The sequence below is a fragment of the Nerophis ophidion genome, linkage group LG14, assembly GCF_033978795.1.
Source record: "Nerophis ophidion isolate RoL-2023_Sa linkage group LG14, RoL_Noph_v1.0, whole genome shotgun sequence".
Taxonomy (NCBI): Eukaryota; Metazoa; Chordata; class Actinopteri; order Syngnathiformes; family Syngnathidae; genus Nerophis; species Nerophis ophidion.
This window is the reverse complement of record NC_084624.1, coordinates 23012942-23025388: the sequence shown is the minus strand read 5'-3', so window position 1 is coordinate 23025388 and position 12447 is coordinate 23012942. Positions and strand designations below refer to the sequence as shown.

Here is a 12447-nt window from a genome sequence, read left to right as displayed (position 1 = left end):
TTTGTTTATGGTGGTTTCTCGATATGACGTCACAGGATAATGGACAGGTGGATATACCGATCGTGAAAATCAGGCACTTTGAAGCCGTTTTTCGGGATATTGGGTGATGGGTAAAATTTTGAGAAAAACTTCGAAAAATAAAATAAGTCACTGGGAACTGATTTTTATTGGTTTTAACCCTTCAGAAATTGTGATAAAGTTCCCCTTTAATTTCTTAATACTAACTTGTAAGGGGAATTTGCGCGTTTTAGTCTTTTCGAAAATAAAAGATAATTACATTACTTTACGAGTACCCAAATAATGGAGCTTATTTAAGTTCATAAATTGGCTATCAACTACTTTCTTACCACCTATGGATTTGCTATTTGACGAAATTATTGAGTATTTTACTATTTATCATTAACAACTGTACCGTTGTGATAATGTCGTTCCAAAGAATCGTAAGTAATACAGTCTAGCTGGTATGGATTGTTAGGTCACGAGCACTCATGCTATTGCAAGAGCTGTATCATCTTTCTCATATTATGCTCCCTCAGTGTAGTGAAATAAAGTAGCCTTACACTTTACTCTACCTATGCAAAACAAAGACTACTTTGTTCAGGACAACCCACACGTTTTAGTATGGTTGACTATTTGGCTTATGCTCTCCCTGCAGCCCGAGAGTGAAATTAGCTCAAGAGTCAAAGGCTACACAACGCTTTTTACCATTACGTTCTCCTTTTAGAAGATTTATGACCTCATTCGCAATTATTTGTTTTGCACACCTTTGGTCGCAGTCATTCCTGCCCCATAAAAACTTGCAGCGCATTGCACCTCTTGCAGTGACTCAGCTCTCAGTCACATAATTAGCATTCACAGCAGCATCTCCAACTTTTCTCCTTTTCACAAAACGGTGAGCGCATGCACAAAGACTGAGGAAGTCCAAGCTGCACAAAGTTGAAGACTCTCGTTATTGCTTGGATAAAAGTGAAAGAAACTACGAGCGGAATCCCGGAGTGTGTTGTTTGATAGCTGGCATCAGTTGGAATGTGGCTGTAACACACATCAATTTTGGGCTAGGAACTTTAATTGTGCATGTGACTTCTCTCTCCAATGACAATAATGCCATAATGTGATAGATAAATATATAACTTAAAATACAATATTTTTGGTTTTACCAATTTTATTTTGTTACACACAGTCAAACTAGTTTTTAAATGCTTAAATAACTCTGCTCCCCAATTTCTCTGCAAGGCAATTACAGGACTGCAAAGGAGTACCAGGTCTACCACCCGGGCAACATCAAAAGGCAACTGTTGCATTCCATTCCGTAGAACATCTTTTGCCCAAACTGCCTTTTCCATAAAAGGACCACAACTATGGAACTCTCTACCTGACGCTTTGAAAAATATATCTGCACTTGTCACTTTCAAAAAAACAAATAAAATTGTAGCTAGTTGAGCAACAATCGTGTTCCCATGTTTAGTTTTTACTAATTTTTACTAATTGGTTCTTATCTAGTTTGCACTTTCTGTTATTATTATTATTATTGGCTTTTATCTAGTGTGCAGTTTGTCTGTATTATTACTGTTATCATTATTATCGACTCCTCTTCACCGGGGGAGCTGAGGCAGCGTACAGAAGGGAGGTAGCGGAACTGGTTGCCTGGTGTCAGGATAATAATCTCTCCTTGAACACAGACAAGACCAAGCAGATGATTATTGACCCACGGAGAAGGAGTGCACAGTACACGCCTTTGTACATAAGGGGGACAAAGGTGGACAGGGTGAAAATCTTTAAATTCCTTGGGACCCACATCAGCGAGGACCTCACCTGGGAACACAACACCCAACAAACAATAAAGAAAGCCCAGCAGCGACTGTACTTCCTAAGAAGGCTGAGAAAATTTCGCATGCCAGCAACTTCTATAGAAGTACGGTTGAGAATGTCCTTACCAGCTCAATCACGGTCTGGTATGGAAACTGCACTGCTAAGGACAGGAAGGCACTCCAGCGTGTAATTAAAACTGCTCAGTACATATCAGGAGCAGCCTTCCCCTCACTATAGGACATGTACTCTGCCAGGGCCACCAGTAGAGCACACAACATCATAAAGGACAGTACACCCCCCCAGCACAGTCTCTTCAGCCTCCTACCATCAGGCAGATGATAGAGGAGCTTGAAATCCAGGACTACGAGACTGACAAACAGTTTATACCAACAGGCCATCAGGCTTGCGAATGCTAACTTGTGAATGCCAGCTCCCCCCCACACCCCGTTTTTACTTTGGTCCTTTGAACAAAAGACAGCTACCTTGACGACCCCCGAACTGTGAACCATCACTGTAGACACCTTTCACCTTTGATCACTAAAGACACTTTAACTGCTGCTGTGACCCAAGGTCACCTCCATATTTATACTGTTGACTGTCAATCAGAATGTGCAATAATATTATGTTACTTACTGTGCCTTGTATATACATTTTTATTTGTATTTAATTTTTTCTATTTTTTATTTTATGTTTATTTTTAGTTAAGTACCGTATGACCTGTTGAAGGGTGGACTAGCAAAGTAAGATTTTCATTGTACGGCAAACCGTCTAACTCTGCATATGACAATAAACAATCTTGAATCTTGAATCTTGATTCTTTGAAAGTTTTGATGATATTATGGACCGTAGATGGTTAAATCCCTAAATCCGTTGCAATAGCTGGTTGAGAAATGTTGCTCTTAAACTGTTCAACAATTTGCTCACGCATTTGTTGACAAAGTGGTGACCCTTGCCCTATCCTTGTTTGTGAATGACTGAGCATTTCATGGAAGCTGCTTTTATACCCAATCATGGCACCCACCTGTTCCCAATTAGCCTGTTCACCTGTGGGATGCTCCAAATAAGTGTTTGATAAGCATAACTCAACTTTATGAGTCTTTTTTGCCACTTGTGCCAGCCTTCTTGAAACATGTCGCAGGCATCAAATTCCAAATGAGCTAATATTTGAAAAAAATAACGTTTTAGAACATTAAGTATCTTGTCTTTGCAATCTATTCAATTGAATATAGGTTGAAAAGGATTTGCAAATCATTGTATTCTGTTTGTATTCACCATTTACACAACATGCCAATGTGGAGAGGCGGAGCCGACGGGCCGACAGCGGGGTAGCGGTCCTACCCAAGACGGCGGTCGGAAGGCGGACTATGCAGCGGAGCGGAGAGGCGGGGCACGCTTGGAGCGACGCTGCAGCCATCAGAGTCAGGTGCGTAAACCACACACCTGCTCTCAATCCCTGCATCTTCTCCTGCAGTTTAAAAGGGGAGAAGGAGGAGCGATTGTGGCAGAAGGCGGAGGAGAAACTGCAACAAACGACGACAGCGACGAGAGAGACCAGATGAAAGATGAGCCCGAGAGGAAGACGCAGTCACCGGCCACCGAAAGGCGAGCCGAGAAGAGCAACAAAGGAAGGCGCGCTAGAAATTGGCGCGACTGACTGGAACCAAAGCATGTTTATTGAATTAATAAACAAGGGTCAAACCTGCTACAATGCGTCTTGTATAGATGGTCCATGCAACCCACACGATGATGGATGGAGACCTTTCACAGTGGCGTCCAACGTGGGGCCGGCAGGGCAGAGGAGGCGATTTCTGCTGACGACAAAAATACCGCAGACAAGGAGCAGGAAGAAGCCAAAGTACATAGACCACGGGAGGTGTCAGGGCCTGCAACACGTCAAACTCCAGTTGCCCGCTCTGGTAAGTGGTGCAGGCACTGTGGTGTGACGTGGTGCAGGCCCTGGCACCTCCCGTGGTCTATGTACTTTGGCTTCTTCCTGCTCCTTGTCTGCGGTATTTTTGTCATCAGCAGAGGGCGCCTCCTCTGCCCTGCCGGCTCATGTTGGGCGCCACTGTGACACGTCTCCAGCCGTCATCGTGTGGGTTGCATGGACCATCCATACAAGACGCATTGTAGCAGGTTTGACCCCTCGTTTATTATTTCAATAAACATGCTTTGGTCGCAGTCGGTCGCGCCAATTTCTAGGGCGCCCTCCTTTGCTGCTCGTCTCGGCTCGCCTTCCGGTGGCCGGTGACTGCGTCTTCCTCGCGGGCTCATCTTTCATGTGGTCTCTCGTCGTTTGTTGCAGTTTCTCCTCCGTCTTCTGCCACGATCGCTCCTCCTTCTCCCCTTTTAAACTGCATTGAGAGCAGGTGTGTGGTTTACACACCTGACTCTGATGGCTGCAGCGTCGCTCCAAGCGTGCCCCGCCTCTCCGCTCCGCTGCATACTCCGCCTTGGGTAGGACCGCTACCCCGCTGTCAGCCCGTCGGCTCCGCCTCTCCACAGCCAACTTCACTGTTTTTTTTTTTTTTGTGGGATTTAAGATTGCCGTAATGTATTTAACTATTAGCCTCACACGGTGCGTGGATTGTAATTACATTAAACTAGAAGTTAAGATGGGGACACAAAATATGACAGCTATATAGGTGGATTTAGTAGACTATTCATAGGTAGCGCTATAATAAAGGTGTGTGCTTTTCTTAATCAAAAATAAACTGAACAGTTAAATCATGAATACCTCTCAGCATTGAAACAATATCTTGTCAAACAGAAAGTGTTTTGGGACACTGCAGTCAAAGTTGGCAGTGCAGTAGGCAGACAAGACATTGGACTCGTGCAAGTGTTTGCACAAGCTGGGTGTTTCAAAAAGAAGACGCAGACAGGAAGAAAGGGGAGGAGAAGGGCTCAGATAAAAGAAGGAGATTTGTGCTGTGCAGCCAGACTTGGTGTGATGAGTTGACGTGAGGGACAAAGGAAGAGGAGGAGGAAAGAACGTTTGTTACCTTCAATGATGTGTTTTCTGTTCAGGCCTCTCTCGGTCTCTGCCCTGGAATAAGAAGAATGCACCACTGCATTATTGCACGGACACAAAACACTGATGCAACATGGCTCGCGAGGGCGTGGACAGGTCACAGGCATAATGCACTGAGTCCTCTGCAGTGTGCCAACTGTACACCGACAACAAGTTATATGTCCTAACATCACTGGGAGTCTGGAGCCACAGAAGTTTCCATCATGCCTTGTGACACTTGCTCTATAAAGGTTGTTAAAGTTACGTGTTGGAGTTTGTGTGGTCGTTTCAGCTTCCTAATGGTAGTTGCTCCATGTGTGTTTATGTGAATGTACCTAGCTGGGTGCTGCACTGTGACTGTAGCTTGGTGAGACTCTGTTCATTCAACTCTGGCTCATTTACAGCTTGTGCAAATAAGTTCATGTTGGTTCAATGGAAAATATTATTTTAAGTTAACCGGGATTACTCCTATCTTGCTAGGAACCACCCACATTGTCACCAAATACTGAAGTATTGCACTAGACTTTAAAAGCCTACTGAAATGAGATTTTCTTATTTAAACGGGGATAGCAGGTCCATTCTATGTGTCATACTTGATCATTTCGCGATATTGCCATATTTTTGCTGAAAGGATTTAGTAGAGAACATCCACGATAAAGTTGGCAACTTTTGGTCGCTAATAGAAAAACCTTGCCTTTACCGGAAGTCGCAGACGATGACGTCACCCGTGTGAGGGCTCCTCACATCCTCACATTGTTTTTAATGGGAGCCTCCAACAAAAAGAGCTATTCGGACCGAGAAAAAGACAATTTCCCCATTAATTTGAGCGAGGATGAAAGATTTGTGTTTGAGGATATTGATAGCAAGGACTAGAAAAAAAAAAAAAATCAAGTAAAAAAAAAAAGGCTATTGCATTGGGACGGATTCAGATATTTTTAGACACATTTACTAGGATAATTCTGGGAAATCTCTTATCTTTCTATTGTTTTGCTAGTGTTTTAGTGAGTTTAATAGTACCTGATAGTCGGAGAAGTGTGTGTCCACGGGTGTCTTGAGGCCAGTGTCTGAGGGAAGTCGACGGCAGCTGTATGGACGGCACAAGCTCAGCTGATCTCCGGTAAGTGGCGACTTTTTACCATAATTTTCTCACCGAAAACTGCTGGTTGACATTTGGGCGGGATCCATGTCCTTTGACCGCTCTGATTCATAGTAAAGCTTCACCTCCGGGAATTTTAAAAAAGGAATCACTGTGTGTTTGTGTGGCTAAAGGCTAAAGCTTCCCAACTCCATCTTTTTACTTTGACTTCTCCATTATTAATTGAACAAATTGCAAAAGATTCAGCAACACAGATGTCCAAAATACTGTGTAATTATGCAGTTAAAGCAGACGACTTTTAGCTGTGTTTGTGCGCAGCGCTAATCTTTCCTTACAGTCCGTGACGTCACACGTACACGTCATCATTCCGCGACGTTTTTAACAAGAAACTCCCGGGAAATGTATAATTGCCATTTAGTAAACTAAAAAGGCCGTATAGGCAGGTTTTGCAATGTTGATGTTTCATCATTAATATATATATATATAAACTATCAGACGCCGTGGTCGGTAGTAGTGGGTTTCAGTAGGCCTTTAATTGTAATAGGGGTGCACAATTATTATAGGGCCCATATTAGGAATTATGACATCATACCGATGAATCCCATTCATTACTGATTAAAAAAAGGGTCCAATCAGGTGTAATGATCCATAGTGAGTTAGGGTGAGCAAATCAAGCATTCCATTGTTGGGCAGCTGTAATACACTTTTCCACCACTTGTGACATCCATCCATCCATTTTCTACCACTTGTCTCTTTTGGTTTTGCGGGGGGTGCTAGAGCCTATCTCAGCTGCATTCGGGCTGAATGCGGCGTACACCCTGGACAAGTCGCCACCTCATCGCAGGGCCAACACAGATAGACAGACAACATTCACACTCACATTCACACACTAGGGGCCATTTTAGTGTTGCCAATCAACCTATCCCCAGGTGCATTGTGACAGTAATGAGAATATCGAACAAACGGAAGAAGTCTGGAGCTAATGTCTCAGAGAAGTTTCTTAAGCGAAAAAATTGGGACTAAATCCGGCTGTGAAGCTGTATTTTCATTTGCACTTAATTGTATTGACAGTTTAGTACACAAAAATATTAATTTTTAATGTAGTTTATTTATTCATTTCAGCACAACATAATTGTATCCAAATACATTTCTGTCAGTTTATTTGGTTAGATTTTTTTTTTCTAATTAGCCTATTCTAAGCCTAAAGTTTATGAGTTTAATAAATAATATTCTTTGCGATTAACATTTAGTTTCATGATGGCCGCCACAACGCTGCTCTCTCCTAGTTGAACAAAGAGCGCACAGTTTATCAAGTCAGATTCCTTGTGCCTTTAAAATACTTGGCCAGTAAATCGGATTCCGAAATCAATTGACAAGTTTGTAAACTGTACGTACGTTAGATATACCGTATATTTTGGACCCTTGCTCGCACCGCATTATAAGCACACTGCTGATGAGCGGGTCTAATCAGGTCTATTTTCATACAAAAGGTGCACCGGATTATAAGGCACATTAAAGGGGTCATATTATGATTATTTTCCAAAAGGTAAAAGACTTCCTTGTGGTCTACTTAACATGTAATAATGGTTCTTTGGTCAAAATGTTGCATAGATGATGTTTTACGGATCATCTTCAAGTCGCTTTTTGACAGTCGTTTTGTGGGGCGGTCTTATTTACGTGGCTCTCCTTCGACAGCGTCTTCTCCCCGTCATCTTTGTTGTAGCGGTTTAGCGTGCAAGGACGGGAGTGGAAGAAGTGTCAAAAAATTGAGCTAACTGTTTTATTGACATTCAGACTTTACTTCAATCCATAACAGGGCAGCATTTCCTCATCCGTGGCTCACTCGCGCAACAACAACGCTGGAAACGTGTCCCGTGAAAAACCGTCTGACCGGAACTCTCTAATAACTAAAGTTCCTTGGGTGAATTATGTTAACTCACTACACCGGTAGTTTTTAGCGCTTCCATAGCGAGTTAACTGACAGATAAAAGTAAGAACACACTATTTTATATTAGAAATGGCAACAGCAGAGGATGAATGTCCCATAACAAGAAGATAGAGAAAAAGAAGAAGCTTATTGATTACGGTTTCGGCACGGACTACAAAGGCGGATTTTCAGGATTTATGCAGACCTCACATGAGAAAAGTTGGTTTTGAATAATATTGCGAAACAAAACGCCAGATAATATGTCTGCTATTATGTGCAATTTTGTGGTCCTTATACGAAGGTCCTGCAGTCCTGGGTTCAATCCCAGGCTCGGGATCTTTCTGTGTGGAGTTTGCATGTTCTCCCCGTGAATGTGTGGGTTCCCTCCGGGTACTCCGGCTTCCTCCCACCTCCAAAGACATGCACCTGGGGATAGGTTGATTGGCAACACTAAATTGGGCCTAGTGTGTGAATGTGAGTGTGAATGTTGTCTGTCTATCTGTGTTGGCCCTGCAATGAGGTGGCGACTTGTCCAGGGTGTACACCGCCTTCCGCCCGATTGTAGCTGAGATGGGCGCCAGCGCCCCCCGCGACCCCCAAAAAGGGAATAAGCGGTAGAAAATGGATGGGATTGATGGATACACACACCATAGTAATACTTGTATCTCTGACTACGGTAGCCGTAATGAGCCGACAATCCATCAAGCGGTGCGGCTTCAAAGTCAAACTAAAACATTTTGGCAGATTTTTGAGTGTGTAATGTTATTTATTTGTAATGGAACATTTAAAGTTTTGGTGTTGTTTACTGGCATGATTTTGCAGTCCACACATAACTTTTAGGTGTGACTGCCACCTACTGGTCACACTTATCATTATACCATGTACCAAATAAAATTGCTTCGATGACAGTAAGCACAACCAGAATTATTCCGTACATTAGGCATTATTAGGGTTATAAGGCGCAGTGTCGATTTTTGAGAAAATGAAAGGATTTTAAGTGCGCTTTATAGTCTGAAAAGTAGGGTAATTATTGACTACAATTAATAGAGTAAAATGACTAATTCAGTGTTAATATTTGAGTGGGGCCCCTCTGTAGTGGAAAAGTTGGGCTCCCAAGGTCAAGAACCCCCAATCTAGTGGAGGAATACATTTTTTAAAGTACATTTTACAAAACTGGAAATGACTTCAAATATATGTGGACACTGGACACTTCACTTCATGAGGTACATCTGCACTAAGTACAGCTTTAACCTTCCTAACACCTCCAAAATGATGCAGTGAAGTATTCAACTTTAAACTCCAACCACAATAATAAAGTGGAACATCTCTGACAGTGGGATCATGCAAACTCGGCAATATTATCTCTGTCAGGGCAGTATTTGTACACAATGAAACATATTTCTGCAGGTTTGGCTTCTCTTCAGGACAAACTTTGAGAAAAGAAGTAGAGCATTTAGAAGCTGGAGTGTTGCTCTTATATTCTGCAAGGACACGAATTACATTCAGTCTTGCTTATGCTGTAATTGAAATTCGATATGCACTCTCAATTTTTGCACGTAGCAAACCCCTGAGGGAGCGTCTAAATGCTCCACTCTGTTGTTCTCCGCAGTTATTTGCTACCTTTATCTGCTACTGTATCTGTCCTTCGTGGTTCGCACTTTTACTTCACTATGTCATACAACTTCTGCTTTCAGACCATTATGGGTAATAATTATATATTCCAAACATGCATTCACACCTTTATCTTTTTAGTAATGTATTTTCCGGACTATTAGCCACACCGGTTTTCAAGCCGCGCCCACTAAATTTAAATTATTATTATTATTTTTCATATTTTGGTTTGGTTAGTCTGTAAGCAGCAGATCTATACCAGTACATTGTGAAATGAGATATTTACATTGAAATATTTTCAGAATTTTTATTCAGATTCCTTAATTTTTTCCAAACGTCTGTAACACGGCGGAAAAATGGCTGATCAAACAAAACAGACAAGTCATTGATGTCTTTGTTCATCTTTTTAAATGAAATTTGTGATGTTTATCAGTACTCTGTAATCATTTCGTACATTGTTTGACTTCTTTGCTTAAAGGAGCCATATGTAATAATTCAATGGCAAATCATTAAATTGCCCTGATATGTCAAAAGGCATTAATAAATCATCTTCTTTTCCACTACCTCCATAACTGATAACAGTAGATCAGTTGGGATATGCTCATTTCAAAATTACATTTTCAGCCCCGAAATATTGTTATTGTTTTAATTTCGATGTCCCGCCCCCCATCGTTTCACCAATTAAAAAGTCTGTGATTGTGTCACATCCAGGTTGCCAGTTACGCACCACCATCTTGGTCAAGCTACTGCCACTGGTTAAGTTATTAAACATGTCAGACCTTAGTAAATGCCTCGTTACCATTCTCTACTTTCTCATGACAAAATCAGGATTTGTATCGGGGATGCCTTTGAAAGATGGAGATGATTGAATGCGGAGAACATTTTTTCATTCAATGCCAAACTTGCTTATTTCCTCCTTGATAGGTAAGTCAGGAATTTACATTTTCTTATTACTTGTAATAAATGGAAATGGACATTTTGTATGTAAACTATATCATCCAATACAGTCTATGATCTTGTCTAACAAAAATTTCCTGCAACAATTGCTTAGCATACTGGCCCCGATCAATGCAATGACACATCGACATACAGGCTAACGGGGGAAATATAGCGTGTATGTCGATGTGTATTTCAACTGACAGGGTAAAAATATATTTTGGACAAATAAAACCTTTGTGGATATGGGTAGAGTGAGTGCCTATTTCCTTCTCAATATGTTTGATACACTGAGGAAATGGGTTCCAACATTAGCATGGCTGTCATCGTGACAATGTGAAACATAGGGAGACAGCCAAATCACATGATAAAATAATTCCTCATTGGTGTTTGCATTTTGTGGACTACATGTACCAAGTTATGTGGCAATCTGAAACATTTGAAACAGCAGCCTATAGGCATACCTTGGTAACATGTCTCCCCCTTAGTTTTGGACGTACATTAGGCTGCTAAGCATGCGCTACTTATTTTCACCAGAATAGTCATTGATAGCGTTGTTGTAGTTGGTTTTAGTCTTTTTTTTCTGATAGTACTGACAATAACCATATGTTTGCCATTTGTTGTGATATTGTGCGCAGGCAATACGTACTTCCTGAAAAGGGCATAATTTCTGTGTAAAATGTGTTGGTTAGAGATTTGTTATTGACAAAACGCTTGTCTATTCAACTGTTACGGTCGCAGCACCTCAACCCCTAGTAAGAGGCAGTGGAAGTTTGAAGTTCCTTGGAGTAGCCCACTCGATCGAGATGGATTCGGCTGCGTGTCTGGCAACCTCAGTCAGGGAGAGGGGGAGGGGACTACAGAATTTTGACCGGGATTGCAGTACCATTTCTCGCCAGATTATTACATATGGTTCCTTTAGCGCATGGGTGTCAAACTCTGGTCCGCGGGCCAAATTTGGCCCGCCGTATAATTTAATTTGGCCCTTGAGGCAGTAATAAATTAAAATTAGAGCTTAACCGCCGGTATTATAGAGTGGCGGTGCCGCTGTATCACCGCATTCAACGCTAATTCTCTTACTTGCCAACCCTCCCGATCTTTCCAGGATAATCACGAATTTCAGTGCCCCCCCTGAAAATCTCCCGGGGCAACCATTCTCCCGAATTTCCACCCGGACAACAATATTGGGGGCGTGCCTTAAAGGTACTGCTTTTAGCATCCTCTACAACCTGTCGTCACGTCCGCTTTTTCTCCATACAAACAGCGTGCAGGCCCAGTCAAGTAATATAAGCGGCTTCTACACACACACAAGTGAATGCAACGCATACTTGGTCAACAGCCATACAAGTTACACTGAGGATGGCCGTATAAACAACTTTAACACTGTTACACCACACTGTGAAACCCACACCAAACAAGAATGACAAACACATTTCGGGAGAACATCCGCACCGTAACACAACATAAACACAACAGAACAAATACCCAGAACCCCTTGCAGCACTAACTCCTCCAGGACACTACAATATACACCCCCACTACCAACACAACTCGATTTTGCATGTCACTATAAAGTTATATAAGCCTTGCTTGTTCAATATTCAATGCAAAACTTGTTTGGGTCACTATTAAAAGGTTAAGTTGTTCAACTTTGACCCGCGGCTTTGTTCAGTTTAGAATTTTGGCTCACTCTGTATTTGAGTTTGACACCCCTGCTTTAGCGTATAAAAATCAACAAATTGGCTGCACCTTTGTAAAAGCCGCATGGTTCAAAGCTTGGGAAAAAAGGAGCCCGGTAAATACGGTACATTGAATCATTGTGCAAACATCTACAGTTCATGATTGAGAGGTTCTCTGAGAAGAAGCATTTAAGTCTCACCTTAAAACTCATTTGTATACTCTAGCCTTTAAATAGACTCCCTTTTTAGACCAGTTGATCTGCCGTTTCTTTTCTTTTTCTCCTATGTTCCACTCTCCCTTGTGGAGGGAGTCCAGTCCGATCCGGTGGCCATGTACTGCTTGCCTGTGTATCGGCTGGGGACATCTCTGCGCTGCTGA

General features: G+C 42.1%; 1 protein-coding gene across 3 annotated transcripts in view; it reads right to left on the bottom strand.

Annotated features, from left to right (window-relative positions):
* Positions 1 to 12447, bottom strand: part of kcnab1b (potassium voltage-gated channel subfamily A regulatory beta subunit 1b) — a 175462-nt gene that overhangs the window by 54290 nt on the left and 108725 nt on the right. For all 3 annotated transcript variants that reach the window (XM_061920157.1, XM_061920156.1, XM_061920155.1), the window contains one exon: positions 4812 to 4855. In XM_061920157.1, coding sequence (XP_061776141.1) covers positions 4812 to 4855 — 44 coding nt within the window. The remainder of the gene's footprint in view (positions 1 to 4811; positions 4856 to 12447) is intronic.